We start from the raw sequence: 19,267 nt of genomic DNA, 5'->3' as shown, positions 1-19,267 counted from the left end.
GAGAGTGTCTTGCACAACAGGCTTACTCGAAGATGGGAAGCTAGCAAAATCGCCCACTTTGAGTATGGAGAAGGGGCACGGAAACTTCTCTCGTGGAAATCCAAATCAGATCGGGTTAAGAACCACATCAAGGAAATCATCAGTGGGGGTATTGCTCTCTCCTCAGATAAGGAAATATGTGAGGCATTCCAGACCTTTTTTTAATACATCTACTGAGAGGACAAAAGGGTGGCCAACTGCAATGTCCAGAGCTGGCTTGAGGATATCCCTCTTCCTTCCCTGAATTCTGAACAGCAGCAGCAATTAGACTGAGAAGTCACTCAAGCCGACATTAGGGAAGCTATATCACACTGTAAGAACGGAAAGCTGCGGGCTTTGATGGGCTCCCATCAGAGATCTATAGACTACTGAGTTACAAGATTGTACCCACCTTGACGACACTCTTTAACCAGATATTACAAGAGGGCTTAAAGCCTCCTCTCTCGTGGAATGACTCCCCAATAATTTTCACTCTTGAATGGGGACTATAAAATCTTCACTTCAATTTTGGCTGCTAGATTGGGACGTGTGGTGGGAGATATTCTTCTTCTGGATCAGAAGGTCTTCGTCAAGGGTCGGCAGTTATCAGACTTCACCCACGACTACATAGGTGCTATCGACCTGGTGTCCGCGTATTCTCTCCCAATAGCAGGCATGACCCATGACGCTACTAAATCGTTCAACAGGGTGAACAGGATCTACCTGGTGGAAGTCTTGAGGAAATTTAACATAGGGCCAAAGTTTTGTCAATCAGTTCAGTTGATCTACCAGAATCGAATGGCCAGACTTTTTGTGAATGGCAATACCAATGAGCCTTTTAAAATCTTGAGGGGGATAAGGCAGGGATGCCCACACTCCCCTCTCCTCTTTGACTTATATATTGAGCCATTTGTTCAAAGGCTCTGGGATGATCCTAATATCCAGTTGTTTAAATATGGGGAGTGGGAGAGGAAGGTCGCCCTATATACTGACAATATTTTAGTTCTGTCGGCTAACCTGCTAACAGCTTTCCCAGCTTTGATCAGCCAGGTGCAGGAGTGTGTGCTGGTCTCAGGATATGAGATTAATGCCTCAAAGACAGAAATGATGGTTTGGAATCTTGGAGGGACACAGCACCAGCATCGGATCAGCTCTAAAATGAGATACTTGGGGATCAACATCGTGCAAGACATCATTAAGATCGCTGAGACAAACCTGGTGGGGGTGGCCAAGGAGTGTCAAAGGCTTAATAAATCTTGGGCCCTACTCCCTTTATCCACTCTAGGAAGGGTTAATCTGGTTAAGATGTCAATACTTCCCCAAGGACACCTTTCTTTTTAACTGTATCCCCCTTCACTTTGAAAAATCTGTTATTGCCAAAATACAGCGAGATATTAACTCATTTGTCTGGGCATATAAATCATCAAGAATAGCATGAAAAAAGTTGAGGCGGAGGAAGAGAGAAAGGTGGCCTTGCTCTGGCAGATCTACAGTTTTATGCTTGGACCTTTCAACTCACACACTCGCGTATGCTTTTGAAAATGCTGGTTAATACGGGAGCAGGGGGCATGTTTCCAGCTACGCTTAGAGGCGCCAAACTTCCTGAGGAGGGCTTTTTGTTTAAATTTGGGACTCAAAGAGTTGAAGGTCCTACAAGGATTTACTAAAACCTGGGTGAAACTCAGTCGATCGGCTGCACTTAGTTACTTTTCTAGCCTGGCTCTCCTCTGGGACCCTCCCGGTGCCCTGGAGTGTTTGAGGGATAGGCTAGTGGTACCATTGAGAGAGGCTGAGTTGGTGGTTTGGGGGGACCTGGTCTCTGACGGTACTCTGGTCTCTGACGGTACTCTGGTCTCATGTGAACAACTTAAAGATAAAGTCGGAGCAGACCTCTCAAGGTTTAAATATCGTCAGTTGAAAAGTTGGGCCGAATCGAAATCAAATCAAAAAAACCCTGTAGGGAGTGACAGCTTTCTAGAACATCAGTTTGGGAGGAAGGAGGTCTCTTTTTGGTACCAAGCCGTAATTGAATCTGTGCATGGCAAATTTAAGCTGGCGGTGTGGCTGTGAGGGGCTCCTTACCTGCACAATATTGCGATCATTTATGTCAGAATCCATGCAAGATCTTACATGAGGTAGTAAAACCTGCATGGCTGAAAATAAACCACCTGTTTACTATTCATAGGGCCTTTTTCTCCCCATTTAAACTTTCTAAAATCACTACCGGCCCCCCGGTGTGCTGCAAGAAATGCGGGCTGGCTTCAGCTTCTGACACTCATATGTTCAAGGAATGTCCCGCCTTGGAAATCTTTTGGAATAGAGTCAGAAGTTTTGTGGCAAGTGCTTTGGGCTGTCCAAGCTAGATCTTGTAGTAAGAAGAAGTTAACATTTTGAGACTTGTTGCTACTTAGATTGGGCTCAAAAATTGTTTGACTGAGGTTTTTTTTTTCTTCTCTGATTCCTATGAGTTATCTCAGTTGCTTTCTTCATTAGCACCCAAGTAAGTCCTGGTACCTGTAGGCGGGTCCCCACCTCCAATTGCCTACCTTTTCCCAGCTTGCTGAGTATGGTATTGACATCTTGGGTGCGAAGTGAAGTGAGATTGGGGGCGAATGAGGATAATTAAAAAAAATATATATATATATTGTCATTTACATTGCTAATTCGAACAATGACCCAATGGTTCTAACCCCAGTCCGTTCTGATTCGAGCATCCAACAATTACCACCAGCCGTCAAAGATTTTGGGAACACATTAGTATAATATTTATATTGAGAATGTTGTTTCTTCAAAGAAAAGAAGAAGCCCATTCTCTGCGGTAGAGTCTACCCAGATATCCCCCTGCCAAAAACATTTTCATGGTTTGTCCTGTTGAATGATGCAGGTCCAATAAAGGCATCAGCAGGAAGCACATGCACAATGGTTCATAGTCATTTATGACCACTTTTCAGCAGGACATTGATCAGGTGTACAGCTGCAAAGGTTTTAACAGATTTTATATACTTCCACTCAGAACCTAAATTTTCCTTTTGGAAAACCCCAAGGATCTAACATATCCAGGGAGCGGAGTGCGACCTTTCGGGCTGGAAGAAGATTGCATAAAGCGACCCTCGATAACCCGCAGATATAAACTGTCAGAGAGGGGTTTATGGGAAACGTTGGTCCCGTCCTGGTCCTGTGCAGGTGATAGTCACTATTATCAGTTAACGCCAGCAGCAAGCACTGCCAAGAGCTACCCTGACACATTGAGACATTGATGCGCTCCTGCCCCACCCATGGACGAGAAAAGGAGAAGGTCCTGAATGGGAGCTGTTTTGCGGTGGTTGTCGAGACTACAAAACTTTTAAGTGAATGCTTTCTCCTCACACACACGTACGAGAAGATTTGTGTGTGCAAGTACTGCATGAGAGCCAGTGAGCTGAAATATTACACAGAGGGGGTAAGTAACTGAGAACATGTTTACCACTGGGCATTTCCCCTTTTTTTTATTCATTTGGAAGTATTTATGTGGCCTTGGACCTCATACCCAGTATTGGCTTCTCGTGGGAGTATTGTGGGCGGTGGGGCGGGGGTGGGGCAGGTGGGTGTTAGTGAACGTGCTTACGGCCGAAAGGAGTTAAGGAAATAAATAAAACAAATTACATTGCATGAGCTGCAATGCCAATCAGAGATGCAGCACGCACAATGAAATTTGTTTTATTTATTTACTTAACTCCTTTCAGCCATAAGCCGGAGTTTACTACAACGCACCCCGCCCCCGCCCCACCACCCGCAACACTCCCACGCGGAGACGCTACTGCTCATAACCAGTGCAATGGAACGCTATAATGGCTTATGATTGAGCCCCACATTTGTTTAATATCTATGTTGCCCCCTTGGCCAATCACCTGAGGACGTATGAGTTCACCCCCATATCCTATGCCGACGATACACAGCTGCTTTTTCCTTTCAACAAACGTACTCCATCTGTATTGTCGGCCTTTTCTTATGGTATGAGACCCATCTCACACTGGATGAAGAGTAATTTCCTCCAGTGTAATGTTGGGAAAATGGAGATTCTGCTTTTCAGAGAGACCCCCTTAATATGGTTGCCTGAATGGTGACCAGCTGATCTGGGTGCCCCTCCTGCCCCCAAATCCACTGTTAAGAACTTAGGCATCCGTCCGGATCAAGCCCTTACTCTGAAGGAGCATGCTGCTCGGGCAGCTGGCTCCTGTTTCCATACATTGGGCCTACTCCGCCGAGTCTTTCCTTTGCTTCCCGACTCAACTCAGAAGACTCTGACTCAGGCACTTGTATTTAGCCGTCTGGACTACTGCAATGGTCTGCTGATCTCCGCCAATGAGGTCCTCTATGCACCCCTTAGGACTGCTTCCCGCCCTCTTGTCTTGCGGCTTCCTATACGCCAATGGGTAATATTCAAAGTTTGCTGCACCATCCATAAGGTGTTGTTCAATTTTGCTCTCACCTATCTCTTGGAGAAACTTACACCTTACCTACCTTCCATGTCTCTTCGCTCAGGATCCAAACATCTTCTTGTGGTTCCACGAGTCAGGAAGGTTAGATTAGGGGGAAAGGTCTTTTCTCATCTAGGTCCCAGCTATTGGAACGATAAGACAATGCCCTGATCACCTGCAATTTAGGAAGTTGCTCAAGACAACTCTTTTCTGTCTATGATTCAGCTGTAGTAGCACTACATCCAGGCTGCCCGTATAAAGCGCAGAGATACCAACAACAATTTCAAAACTTTATTCGACAGCAGTCATAAAAGCAATCTTACAATATTCCCTACACAATAAGTAGTACAAGAAAATTAAAAACATTTCACTTTTGAAAAAACTCATTAAACATAATGCTGTCGTTTAAAAGATTGACTACATAAAATCATACAATCAGCCATATCAATAATTTCATTGAACAGTATCTAGCTGTTGTAAAGTGCAGGTGCGTAAGGTCCATGACCAACCCAGGAATTTTGCGACAGCAATTGCCAGAAGGGGAGTACAATCTGATTCCAATATTCTTAGCGCCTCTACACACCTACGTGTTCCTAGATTTTGGCAAGCTGGTTTTATCCATTTGCGTAGAGGATTAACGTATAAGGGACAAACAAACAGTATATGGGCCATGGTCTCTATCGAATCTTTACAGTAGGGACATTTATCATCCTGGTTTATCGACCAATTTCGAGTGAACGCCTTTATAGGTAGCGTCCCAATTCTAAACTGGAAATACAGTTTTCTATCGAGTGGGTTTTCGATGATGTCCCAATAGGGCTCACAGGATGGTACAGATTTGATATTTAAATACGGTCCTGTTAAGTTTGTGTTAGAGCCTTTACATTGGGTGGACATCCATACCATTTCCCAGTACATGTTCTTTAATGTGTCCTTTGAAGGGAAACTTTCAACATTGGATGAGTTCCACAGATGGTCTAGTTCCAGCTTACTAAGCAGCCATTTTATTTCTTTTAGCCACACAATCGAGTGAAAACGGTCTGCCCTAATGATATCCTTTAGGACAGTTGCAAAGTGCACAAGTTCAGGGGTGGTCATGAGGCGTCTCCAGTATAGTAGCGGACGTAGTCGTGCCAAGTCCTTGATGTGCTTTCTACCTAGATCATACACCAATGCCACGGTAGGGGTACTTCGGGGGACCCCAATCAGCCTGCGATAGAAACTATTTTCCGCCAATGTTAATTGCTTTAGATTGGAGAAACCCCAAAGTTCCGAACCGTATAGAGAGGCACTAATCACTTTCATGTTATATATTTCAAGGGCAGGGGTAATGGGCTTGGTCTGTGAGGCTTTATATTTGTGAGCCAGTACTCCTGCCAGTTGGTGGAACTTTAAGACAGCCGTATCAATATGGTTTTTCCAGCTCAGGCTACATTGGAGGTTTATTCCCAGGTATGTGAATGCCTTGACCTGTTCTAGGGGGATACCATTTAAAATGTATTGAGCCCCTGAAGGTAATCCGCTGGTTTAAGCACATGAACTTGTTTTTGGATGTATTTATCTCAAGTCCATGTGCTTTGCAGAACTCTCCGAAGGCATTTACTGCTTTCTGGAGCCCGCTAGGTGTACGGGACACTATGAGCGTGTCGTCCGCAAACATGAGAACAGACACACGCTCTCCAGTCAGAATCGGTGCATTAGTGGGCGTAATGCTTAGATGATTTACAATACCATTAATATAGATGGAAAACAGTGTCGGTGCCAAGACACACCCCTGCCGAACCCCTCGTTCAACTGGGAATGTGTCAGTCACCTCGCCCTGAGCACCCCACCTGATTCTAGCGTAGTTGTTCTCATGTAAACGGACGAGTAGCGTCAATAGTTCCGGGGCCATCCCAGCTTCAGGAAGTACCCCCCAGAGCTTGGAACAGGGAACTAGATCGAAAGCTGATTTTAGGTTTACAAATACAGCGTAGAGGGTTCCATTACTAAGCATCACGTTCCTCCAATAAAGGGCAATGAAAAAGAAGACCTGGTCTACTGAGCTTGTACAAGGGCGAAACCCGGCTTGGTAAGGGGATAGAATATCATTTTCATCGATCCAGGTTTGTAGTTTATTTTGTATCATACAACCTATTATTTTTTGTGCAGAGTCTATAAAACTAATTGGTCTGTAATTACTGGGTAATGATTTATTTCCTTTTTTATAAACTGGGATGATTTCTGCACCCTTTCAAGAGGTCGGTATGGGAGCATCTCTGGCCACGGAGTTTGCTAACCACTCAAAGTACTGGCACCAAGTTGGGCGGTCACTTAGGAACACATCTGCAGGTATGGCATCCATTCCTGGGGCACGACCCCCTGTCACACAATCCAGCGCTAAGCGAACATCTTTTGTAGTGAATAGCTGGCGTTGATAGAGAACTGTAGGGGGTAAGGAATATTCCCCTTCAGTTGGCACACACGCATATTGAGGCCTGAAAAATTCAACCCAATGGTTTTGGGCTACATTATTTTGTGGGGGTTGGGCCACCCCTCCTCTATCCCATTTGACCAGAGCCCAAAATTGACTCCGATTCATTGTGTCACATGCGGATTTCAAATCCCGCCAGTGGGCCTCATCCCAGTTTTTCTTAGCCTCTTTTTGAACTTTCCTATAGGTGTCCCTTGCTTTTCTCACCCCTAAGATATTCTTATTTTTAAGTTCTATACTAAGGTTCTGGTGGGCTTCTCTACAAGACTTATCATACCATCCTGATTTGGGCATTTTATTTTGGGGGTTTCCTGGTTTCTTCTCCTTCTTAAAGAATTCCTGAAGCTTGGTAAAAAAAAGTTGTGTGGGCTTCAAGCATGATTTCAGGGAAGTTTTGCTTGTTAACGTGTGGGTTAATCTCAGCTACTTCTTCTAACACAACTTTTTTGAGCTCCTCTAGTCTCGCTACGTTCTCTATTAATCTACCCCATTTGATGTGATGCTGATTATTCGAAGTTACAATATCTAGGGTAGTTTTAGCTCCCCCTTGATTTAGTTTTCTTGATCCTGCATTTGCTTTAAGGCCCATACAAAGAGGATTATGGTCACTCTCCATTCGGGTTTTAACTTCCATGTCAGTCAACCTATGCCATAATCTAACATCCACTAGAATGTAATCTATTCGACTAGAGAATCTACTGTTATCAAACGTTTTGTTTCCCTGTTGATCCGAAGGGGTTCGTCCATTTGTTGCTCTAAGTCGTCTAGCTAAACATAGGGCCTTCATTTGGATAGCCACCGCTGTCAATCTAGTAATTGCGGGAAGCTCTAGCTGCGGAATACCCCACTTGCTATCCTCTTCTTCAGTTAGGATTTGATCTTCTAGGCCGAGCGGTTCAAAGATGGTATTAACATCGCCCCCAACAATGAAGAGCAGATGATTTGGGAGAACTTCGAGCTCATGATCCAAGGCGGTTATAACTTCTGATGTTTTACCACCCGCTACTCCCCTGGCATAGATATTAAATATGACCATCCCATGACCATTGGCCCAGGTAAGAGTAATTGGCAATATATTGTCAGTTAAAGAGCTCCTTTGTTGGATACTGCAACATAAATTTTGGCGAACCCAGATTGTTAGGCCCCCTACCGGTCGACCCTTGGGGTTTTTTATGGCTGGGATGTGGAAATTAAGGTAACCTAGATGATATATTGGAGGCACAGACCATGTTTCCTGGAACAGTAGGATATCAAACTGATCTATAAATGTACACCATTCCGGTGATATCAGCTTATTTGAGATCCCAGCAATGTTCCATGAGAGAAAAGACAACCCTGGCTCCACTGTTCCATCTGCCACTACATCTAGGGGGACATGGGGTAGAAAAGAGCCTTGTAAATCATCCCCCAGCCCTATATCTAGATCAATATTGATGTTATGATGGTGTGTGAGTTCAAGCACAGATGCAACTAGATCAGGAGCGGGACTTGGTTCTACCATTGAGGGGTTTAGCTGTGTCTCCAAATATCTATTCTTAATTCTACTACTTAGAGTAGATGTTTCCTCTACCATTTTCCCCGGGAATGAGGGAATAGCGTGTGTCAGACAAGGGTCCTTCTCTATGAGGGTGTCTACATTTTTTAACTCAGCTGGTTTGTTAGACACAACTCTGTCAGGCAGTTTGAGTCAATCACACTCATTCAAGTTTGACAGTGCCCCAAACCGATTTTCAAGAATAATTTCCCATTCACTAGGTTGGGGGACTCTACCCCACTTGTGGGACACCAGATTCCATTTGGTCTTTAAAATGCTTGGATTCCCTATTTTACTACGCTGATAAAAAAAATCCAGAGTTAACAGAATAATATCTGTACTCCTACGTTGTGAGGGAAGAATGTTCCTCAAAACCTCGGGAAGAACTTCTGGATTTAGGAAATGCAAAACTACACAGTGACACTTAAATTTTTTAACACCATTCCCTATCCATTCTACCCTTCTTGCCATGGTGATTTCCTCAGCTAATTATTGTTTACCCCAAGGGGATATCACCATGTTGTTAGATAGCCAGTGAAAAGCTTTCCTAATCAAAGAGGCTGTAGATTCCACTTGGCCCGGCTTTAGGAAGGGTACATTGGCCAGGACCAAAACTAAGGGGGAAGCCTCTACAATTAATTGAACCAGGCCTTTCTCAATGCCTGTGTTCACGAGTTTGGGTGGGAGAGCTTCGATATTAGTTCCCTGATTAATATTGGGTTCACAGTGATGGAGCGTTTGCAAAATAGTGGTCATTTTATCCCTGCCCTCTATCTCAACACCTGGCATGCTGGCTATGGGGTTGGGTCTACTTGAGGCTGGGGTTGGTATATTGCCCACCTTTTCCACTATCTGATTTATGACATCCCCAAGCCTGTTTACCTCTGTTGTTAGATGGTCAATGTTGGCTAACAACGGTTTAACAACACTTCTGATCTTAGAATCAATCATGTTCACAAGTGTTTTGATTTGGTCATCCTCCAGTGACACCTTTCTACCTAACTCCCCAGTTGTCTCATTTGTGGGTATGGTTTTAAGAGGGGAGACAATCCTTTTCCTGCTAGAACGTAACCCACCACGTTTATTCTGGCCCTTTCTACATGCTCATACTGCTCTAGTTACAGGGGCAGGCACAGGGGAGGGGGGAGGGATTTTACTGGGGTCGTGTTAGATTCATCTAGGGACTCGTTGACCAAATTAATAGCAGTTGAGGTGGTTTGGTCAAGGTTATCTTCCTGAGTAAAAACGTTATCAGGGGAGTCACTCCAATGTACCTGTATCGGAACTTCGGCCATATTTGGTTCTAGCGAGGAATTCAATATAGGGATTAAGGGAGTGGAGCTCAAGCCCAGGGATATCCTTCTTGAACTATTTATTTTACTAACTACTTGTACTAGGTAGTAATCCATAGTGTTGGAGGCTGAGGATGACTTCTGTTTAGACATATTACACTCAATAGAATGGTACCACAGTTACGCAGGAAGCTCAGATAAGCCAGTAATTAGCAAGCAACAAAATAACCCAACATAAGCGATACTTGGGGCTGTTAGTAACGATAAGTCTTACAATCAAGGCTCCGCGGGAGGGCCACAAGGACGTCAAAAAAAGAATCCAGGCCCAGTCCAGTCACGGTCAGTCTCGGACTGTCTCAGACTGTCCCCCCTTTGTCCAGGCTTTGTCCCGAGCTGCGTCCCGCGCACGCGTCCCGCTAACGTGCTGTAGGACCGCCTAAAGTACCGGACACAAGTGGAAGGGGAGGAGACACGGGAAGAGGCGGCAGGTGTGCGAAGTATGGAGAATGCACTGCCTGGTGGTCCTCGCAGTCCCGGTCCCAGCTGTCACTCAAGGCTCCACAGGACAATCACCGGCAAAGGCAGCTCACTTTCAGTTCATATGGCGGCAAAGTAGTATCCCAAAAAACCGACTGCGAGCGGCACACACGGAGCGGGTGCCACGAGTCGTGTTTTAAAGCCCAGGCAGGACGAGCAGCAGAGGGGAGGAGACACGGGAAGAGGCGGCAGGTGTGCGAAGTGTGGAGAACGCACTGCCTGGTTGGCCTCGCAGTCCCGGTCCCAGATGTCACTCAAGGCTCCACAGGACAATCACCGGCAAAGGCAGCTCACTTTCAGTTCAGATGGCGGCAAAGAAGTATCCCAAAAAACCGACTGCGACTCCGGGGGTCGATTGAGGCGCTTTATAAATAAATAAATACAGAGACCTTCACTTTCCCCACACATGCTTCATATTTTTTTTTAAAAAGGCCAAATTAAATATCAACCCTCAAGCTGTGCAAGAATTTGGAATCACTTTGCACGGAAACCTGCGGAACACGTTTTCCTAACACAGGACAGTGTGTGTATCCAAGAGAGGCAGGGCTGCCAGCATGTGAGCAAATTAAATAGTAATAAACATAACCCTGGGAGGGCCTTATTAATGCATAGGAAATATGTGCATTGCAAAATGCGGGTTGATTAACTTACACAGGAAGAGCAGGTGAAGTAGAAATGTGTGTGTGCGCTTGCTGATTTCTTTCTCATTCTTCATGGAGCACCCAATTGCGTCTTTGGAAGGGCTGCAAAACTCAGCCCGGTAGAGCCTGCAGCTCTCCATTCAATGCATCCATTCCCTTGCGCAGGCTCCGGTTTCCAAACATGCTCACCATTGTTTTACTTTCTTTTTTTTACCCACATTGTAAAGATGCGCAGGAGGCAAAATAGGATTTTAAAGTATGGATTTATTTAGCTCAATCCAATTTAGAACACCAAACGTAATACATTCTCAATTACATGGGCAACACTCTACAATGACATATTAAAGCTCTACTACAGAAAGAGAAGAAGGATATGCCACACACATATAGCTGCATTTTTATATTTCGAAGGCACAGAGGTCTGCCACCGACACTCAGTTGAGTTGGTGCCTCGAGGTGAACGAAGCTGTGTATCCGCAGCACACGCACCTCTGTTACTTGTTCACACACACGTCCTTTACTTGTTCATGTTTACTGTGGAAGGTCTCTGACCTCACAATCCGTGCAATGGAACGCTATACAGAGATGCAGCTATATGCGTACTATATAAAATTTGAATAAACAGTGCCGAAGATCCCCTTTGGTGTAAAAAAGTACTCCCACTCTCTCCTTTGAGGATTGCGCTCTTCATCATGAGAAAAACAGGTACCGGTTCTCCTATACACACAAGTGTATGGACCCAGTTACCCTTTAGAAGTGCTGGCCTGGGAGTACTGAGACGAGGTGAATATGTATGTAAACAGTGGTAAACACCACAAGCGAGCCCCACCAGAGTCACTAGAGGTATGCGTGAGGTGGTATGAGTACAACGCAGGGCAGTGAATCCGAGGTAATCCCCGCTCTCTGCCATCTGTCCAGTCCTCATCATACCCACCCCCACCCACCTCACAAACATACAAACTGACACAGAAACCTACTCACCCACAGCAAAGCCGAAGAACAGGAAGAGAAGCCCTGGGGCGGGAGCCCATAGCTTCACCCCATCAGCACGGCCTCCGACCTCCACACTGCGCTTCTATTTAACAAGTGTCGAGATTGTCCGGAAAGTGAAAGCGCGCACAGCTGCTGACAGCAAACAAAGCGACTAGTCTTCCCTTAAGTCGGACGAACCCAATAAAGAATACAGTGCTGACTCTGGGCTCAACCTAAAAAAGTGTTAGGGAGAGCACTGCAGGCAAAAAATATATTTGCAATGCAATAGTTCTTGCATTTAAATGCCAGACCTATGCCGCTATTGTCCCGGCTGCTTCCAAAGAGAAGTGTTACAGCAAACAAATGATGGACGGAATGCTGACAATGCAAACATTCTCTCCCTGGGGTGGCATGGTGAGCAAAAGAATGATTGACTTAACCCAGATCTCTTGACTGGGGGTGAATGTGTTGATTTGTTCTGTTTTCCGTCCATCAATTGTGTGTCTTTTGCTTTCTTGCCCCAACTGCACCAGGTATGCCCAGACGTGGGTTCTGGGCTCACTGTGCCACTGAAGTCAAGCTATCCTGGCTGAAGAGGGGTGAAACCCTGAAACCGGACCTAGGATGCTTGGTTCTGGTCCAGGAAAACCTGGCTTGTCAGTTCAGGCTGGACTGTTCCCATGAGGCACAGGGTCAAGACTGATTTGCATATGGCCAGGGCTAAACTGGGGTGGTGTGGAGTGCAAAAGAATGATGGATTTAACCCAAGATCTCTTGACTGGGGCTGAATGTTTTCATTTGTTCTGCATTCCGTCCAACAATTGTGTGCCTTTTGCTTTCTTGTCCATAGAGAAGGCGCGCTTGGTGCGCTAAATGTAAGCAGAGCGCATTGTGTCTGCAGCAAGAGAAACTCAAAGAGAAAATAGTGCTCAAAGAACAAAACAGACGTATTGTGTAACATCCAAAGTAAACAGGCCAGTCACCATGGGAGGTTACAGATGAAGACAAGGCGGTACTAAGGAGGGACTAAAAAGCCTTTCTACGAATCCGAAGGCAGCATTTAGGTAGGACAGTGACACAAGCCAATTACATATATGGGTGGACAGTCGGCGGAGCTTCTATTACATACTCCACTACAACAGGTGTTCCGGAGCAGCGCATGCACGTTGACCCTAGACTCTACCTTAAAATGGTCGATTAATCAAAAGCAGCATGTAAGAAGGTTAAGCAAAGGTGATGATTAATGTTTATATATCATGCACTTACGCCATTTCTTTACTTCAGAGGAAAAAATAATTGCAGCAAACACAAATAAATGGCCGACTGTCTGTTCCCAAGAATGATTTCAAAGAAATGTATTTCCGTTTTTATGTGTCACTGGGCTGGTGTGTCTTAGCATTTCACGCAAAATGTAGCAAACCGTGCAGTGATAATCCACAACTTTTTGAAACACCCTCTCTTATTGTCTATCAGAGAGTGAATGGGCTGGCACTTCTGAGGAAAGCGAGAAGACAAGCAGTGCGGTCTTGTTGACAATCTGTTTTACCTGTGAATTTTACACCAATGTGTAGATATAGGGTCCACTGCAATTCAAAGCCATCTTAAAGGAATAGGCTCGCGCATAGCAGATAATGCCTGTTATCAGGAAGTTTCAAATAACTCCATCAATATACGGAAATACCAGCCCCAAAAAGCCTTAACCTTTGCTAATTGCACACATTTGCATTTCTTTGGAGAAGCAGACACTCTGGCTACAAGGTTCCTTTCTTTTGCCCCTCTGTCTGGAATTCCCTTCAGCTGTGGAATAACAATTGGGTGAATTAACTTTTGTTTTTTAGTGGAGAGGCTAAAAATACAGACAAATGCTGTCCGTTAGCACCCCTATCACGGACAACGGCCATTAGGTCTAATTTGTGGGCTGTCCATGAAAATTAAAGACAATTGGTCACCCTAGCATGGGTGCATCTGCATAGTAAAGACACTTGTGGCATATGCAAGTGTGCTTCTGGTTGTTAAGGCACATGTGGTAAATGCATGTGTGATTCCGCGTAGTAAAGGCATGCAGGATAAATGCATGTTTGCTTCCAACATACAACCTTCAGATAATCTTACCATATATTTTGGTGTGTTTGCCACATGATCCTAGTAACCAGGAACCTTGAGCTTCAAAGCTTTCCCCACTGTGTCTTGCTCAGGCAGAGGAAGAGGTGAGAAGTGAGGAAGATGCTATAGAAGGTCCTCGCGGCTGTACTAGGCTTCTGTGTTTTGGCCAAGAAGCGCCAATGCTTGAGGGTTCACTTCATGGTCGAGACTTGAGGGTCACAGGAGGATCAGGGCGTTAGTGACCTTTGGGAGCTGGGTCTCACTGCTCTTTCAATGACTTCCCCTGAGGAGATCCCTTGACCATCGGGGACACTTCACTCAATAACCATCCGAATGATGTATCCTACCACTGACACCAGCAGCAAGTGTGATTAAGTCTGACACTGGGGCAGGACTGGAGGTGCCTCACCAAAGAAACAGGACTCAGGTAGGTGCCTAGTGCAGTGGGGAGTAACTGAGGGCTTTAATCAGGGCTTTAAGAGAGACGGGTTTTGCCGGTACGGAGCACCGGCAGTTCTTATAAACAGCTGCCGAGGCGGTTCCCTGTCGGGCCCTCCTTTTTGGCCCTCAACCTCAGGTTGGAAAAGAACATCTTAACTCTGCAACAGGACGACTACTCGAAGAAATGAAATGAAATGAAAATCACATTTGTATAGCGCAATGGCCTCCCAGCGCTGTGGACTAACGCAGAATAACAGAAGAGGAGCAGATTAGATGCATTCATTAAAAAGAACAGTTTTTAAAAGCTTTTGAAAGGAGAGCAAGCTTCGTTCCTTCCGCAGATGAAGTGGGAGGGAGTTCCATGAGTTAACAGCGTTATGAGAGAAGGAACTCCCGCCCCAACTAGCCTTCCTTATTCTGTGTGTGGTGACTAGGAAGGAGAACATAAAGTGGAGATCTCTGAGAGGTTGATAAGGGGTGATCATAGATTGGATTGAGACTGGGCCCTTCTTCCAGAAGCCCCAATGAGTCAGGCACATGGCCTTAAACTGGATCCTTGCCTTTATTGTTAGCCAATGGAGACTCCTGAGTGCAGGTTTCGCAAAATGGCAACAAAAGACCTGCAAAAACATGAAGCTTATGGATGATGGCCAGGGGGGCTCCAAGGTAGAGGAAATTCCCATAATCCAGGCGAGAGGTGATGAGAGCTAGAACCATAATCCTTCTCGCCTGAAAAGGGAGAAGGCGAAGGATTTTGGGGCGCATCCTCAGGAGGCGATAGCAAGTGGCTAAGATTTTAACGGCCTGGCGATTAAAGCTGAGCAAACGATTAAGCCACACACCAAGGCTCTTGATCTGAGTCTTCAGTTCTGGTGCAGGACCGAGGCAATTCAGCCATAGCAAAACAGGGTTGAATGAGGGTGAGTTGCCCAGGAGCATGAGCTTGGTCTTATCCCCGTTCAACTTAAGGCATGAGTTTTCCATCCACTTGGCAACTTCCTCTAGGTCGGGCCTAGGGTGCAAGACGACCTCTCCGGGTGGTTCAAAGCCACCACGAGCTGCATGTCGTCTGCACATGTGATGATTTTAATGCCAAATTGTTCGATTTGGGGGTCTCCAGTTGGCATTGGTATGTAACTGTGACAAATAGGGACCCTTGGGTCCAGTCAGGGTAAGGGGCTACACTCCTAAAATAACCCCTGCTCACCCCCTTGGTAGCTTGGCACGAGCAGGCAGGCTTATCTTAGAGACAGTGTGTAAAGCATGTGTGAACACATACAGTAATACAGTGACAACACTACAAATGGACACCACACAGGTTGTATTATAAAAATAGATATCTTTATATAGACTTAACACAAGACCAAATGACAAAAATCCACAATACTGTACTCAAAAATATTCTCTAAAAGGTTGTAAAATGTCTCAGTTCTCTCAAGTTGTAAATGCAACACTTTACTCTCACTGTACCTTAAATGCGTAACGCAAGGAAAACAAAAGGGGTCGCAGGGAAGTTGATGCATCGGTTCCTTACACGCAGGGAAGTGGATGCATCGGTTCCTTACTGCTGTGCAGGGGAGTTGATGCTCACTTCCTTACTGTGTGGGGAGTTGATGCATCCGTTTCCTACTGCTCTCCGGTGCGATGCAACAAGATGTCACCTTGATTCGATACTCTTCTCTGGTGTGATGCGACAAAATGGCATCTTGGTTTCGATGCAACAACGTTGGTGCGATGCATGCACGCCCGATGGCCGTGCAACGACTCGTTGATCTTTGGAGCCGCAACAGGCCCTGCGAAGCTCTTCTCTGGTAATGCGATGATGTTCTATGTGGCAGCGTCCCGCTTCTCCGGCGATGCGCTGTGCCGCGCTTTGGCAATGCGATGATGAAGCTTGCTTCCTTGGCAATGCGATGACGCTTCTCGTTGTTGCATTGCGCTTCCACCTCCCAGCGTCACACAGTCTCTCAGAAGGCCCAGAACAAGAGCAGGCACTCCAATTCCCAGCAAGGGAATTCAGGGGGGAGCTGGTGGGTGAAGTCATGTATGCCTGATACTTCAGGCAGGAGGCAAGCTCTAGTTTAAGCCCTTGGAGATTGTTCCTCAAGTTGATAGAAAACATACTCAGTCCTTTTCTCCTTTCTTTGGCAATGATACAACCACTGCAGGACTACCCCCAAACACACAGCGCAGGGGTAGTCTTATCCTTCAGCTCCCTGGTTCTTCTCCTCAGCAAAGGTTTGTCTTGATTCCCAGAAGCAATCTAAAGTTCTTGGGTCTGGGTCCCAATGTTTATACTACTTTTCTCTTTGTTCTCTGAGGGCAAAGAGGCCTTTGCCTAGTCCAAACAAGTTCTTGTCAGTCCGGGAGTACTTTGTTGACACACATATGAAACTTTTTTTATTTAGGTTGTATGCATTTCCCTACCTCAGGGTATAAAAGTCTAATATTGAAAGTAGAGGTAGTTAGTGTTCAAGCATGTCTGACCACACCACTGACATTGCTTGTATGTGCCTTTAACAGGAAGCGACCCTGCAGCACAGACCACCACAAGCTCAACACCTTGGACGACCCCAAGCAGCACACATCTTGTAACAACAGGTACACTTTGTATCTTAATTTCTGATGAATGGTTTATTGGTAATATATACTGCTTTAATACCATCCTAGAGACTGTAATATTCAAAACACAAATTTTTGCATAGAAAACTGTTTTTGACATTTTTTAAGTAATACTTGCTCATTTTTAATCATATCCTACTCTGACTTAGGAGAGAGCATACAGTTTATGGTCTGTGATCTAAAGCAAGAAACGGAAGTGTCTTTCTAGATCATTTTTGGATGTACGAGCATTCATCTTGTTTCCCAGATGTTTCATGTGAGTCAGTTTGTATCTAGATATGTAAGGGATGAACAGTAAAAGCCTATTTATGTTATGTATTACATAGGGGGATAGTCTTGATTTTTAAGCCCAGAGCACCTTTCTTTCTGAGATTTGTAGTTTCAGATCTATCTTTCCAATTTTATGTGTACAAGTCTCAGCATTCACTTTTAGCTTATTGTTCTGGACTGGCTAAGTTTCACAAAATGGCCACTTGGGCAATTCAAGTTGGCTGCTTGGGCTGCTCAAGATGGCTGTTTGGGCTGTTCAGGATGGCTGCTTTGGCTGCTCAAGATGGCTGCTTGATCCTGGAGCTCCTGCGCACGGTTCCAGCTGCATGCCCGTCTCTCCAAAATGTGCCTTTAATGCCCATAAGGAGCATTTGGAACAGGGCTGTTCACAACATGGGGCACACAGTGTGTTCATGTCATAGTAAAGATGAAAGAAGAAAAGACAGCAGAAGATAACGTCATCCTGGATGAAATGGGTTCCTTTATAAACTGCTCTATTGTAACTAAGGCAAAGCTGATTATAAAAATGGAGGTACCCTTAGATTTGTGGGACGGATCTGAGATTCTTCATGAGTAATCTCTTGACTGAGATTGATTACATGTTGTGTGACTAAATGGGTGTACAGACTGACTGTGAGGGGCATCTGATAAAGTGAGCCTATAGGCTTACCCCAAAAATGTAGGGGTGAAAGACTCCTGGTGGAACTCCACTCTGAAGGTATGAGGAAGAAAGCCCCGCAGCAAGTGACTTGGAGAAAGTCAGTTATGATGAGCGAGTGTACCCTAAACCTGAATCAGGATACCCTGGTAAGGCAAGAAAACACTTAGGGGCATATGCACAAGGAAACTGCTGCAGCACGGCGTTAAGCCAAGATTGCTAACGCAGTGCTCTGACAGTTACCAAATGCAGGGATGTGCCATATTCACAAGAATGCGGCTCACCCATGCATTCCCCCTAGTGATGGTGCTACATTTAGATGCCTAGAGCCAATGCAGGCACCCTTGCACCACAGTACAAGGGTGCCTGCGTTGTGGAGAATTAGTGTTCATGTGCAGCAAGGCGTCCATTCCTGCACATAAGCAATCAACAATATCGATGTGTGACTCCGTGTGTGCTGCTTTACACAGAACACATAAAAGTTGCAACTCGTCTTTTTTTAACAATTGTTTATCTGCAGGAAGGGAAACCTTCCTGAACATGAACAATCACTAGTGGAGATTTGCTGTTTTTATGTGTGCTGCAAGAAGCAGCACACATAGAAGCAGCAAAACAAGGAGAAATTAATCATTTTTCCTTGTTTCACCAGGTTAAGACTAGGTTTTCCCTGGTCTTATTTTTGGTGCTGCCCCATATTTAGGTCTCCTTTGTACATATTGGGAAGTGTCAAAAAGCAATGTGTGTTGCGGTGGAATATCGATCATAACACCCATTGTTCGCCCCTTTCACACTAAGTGCTGCGTGAAAGGGGGCCTTATTTACATGGCGGCGTTAAGTCACATTTAGTGGCTTAACACTGCCTTGTAAATAAGGCGAAGGGCTTATCGCCACCAGTACATCCCAAAAAGTGATGTTCTGAGGGCAATAAGCTCTTGTAAACATAACCCTTACTTTATAGTAATAGGAATTACTGAACTGAGGGTTATTGACATCTCTCAGTTTCTCTATAAATTTTACTGTGGAATATTATGTCCAAGGTCCCTCCCAGGACATGGGATGTCATCAGAAGCAGAACAATGACTGGTCTAGTGAGTGTTGCAGGGGGTGCTCACACAGCATCCCATCTAGTCCCTGTTGCATGTCACTGAAGCAAAAGATTCAAGGTTGTTAAAGTTAGTTATATGGTGTACCTACCCTGAAGTTTCATTTTGCTGGAAAACTGGGAACACACAAAACACTGTGCCTCACG

At 45.2% G+C, this 19,267-nt stretch overlaps 1 protein-coding gene across 1 annotated transcript in view; it reads left to right on the top strand.

The window, feature by feature from the left end:
- The window catches only part of LOC147725098 (uromodulin-like), a 227,911-nt gene that overhangs the window by 15,536 nt on the left and 193,108 nt on the right, over positions 1–19,267 (top strand). Inside the window, exon 3 of the mRNA XM_086918170.1 lies at positions 16,992–17,069. Coding sequence (XP_086774296.1) covers positions 16,992–17,069 — 78 coding nt within the window. The remainder of the gene's footprint in view (positions 1–16,991; positions 17,070–19,267) is intronic.

The sequence above is a fragment of the Lissotriton vulgaris genome, chromosome 4_1 (assembly GCF_964263255.1).
Source record: "Lissotriton vulgaris chromosome 4_1, aLisVul1.2, whole genome shotgun sequence".
Taxonomy (NCBI): Eukaryota; Metazoa; Chordata; class Amphibia; order Caudata; family Salamandridae; genus Lissotriton; species Lissotriton vulgaris.
This window is presented reverse-complemented; position numbering and strand designations above follow the sequence as displayed.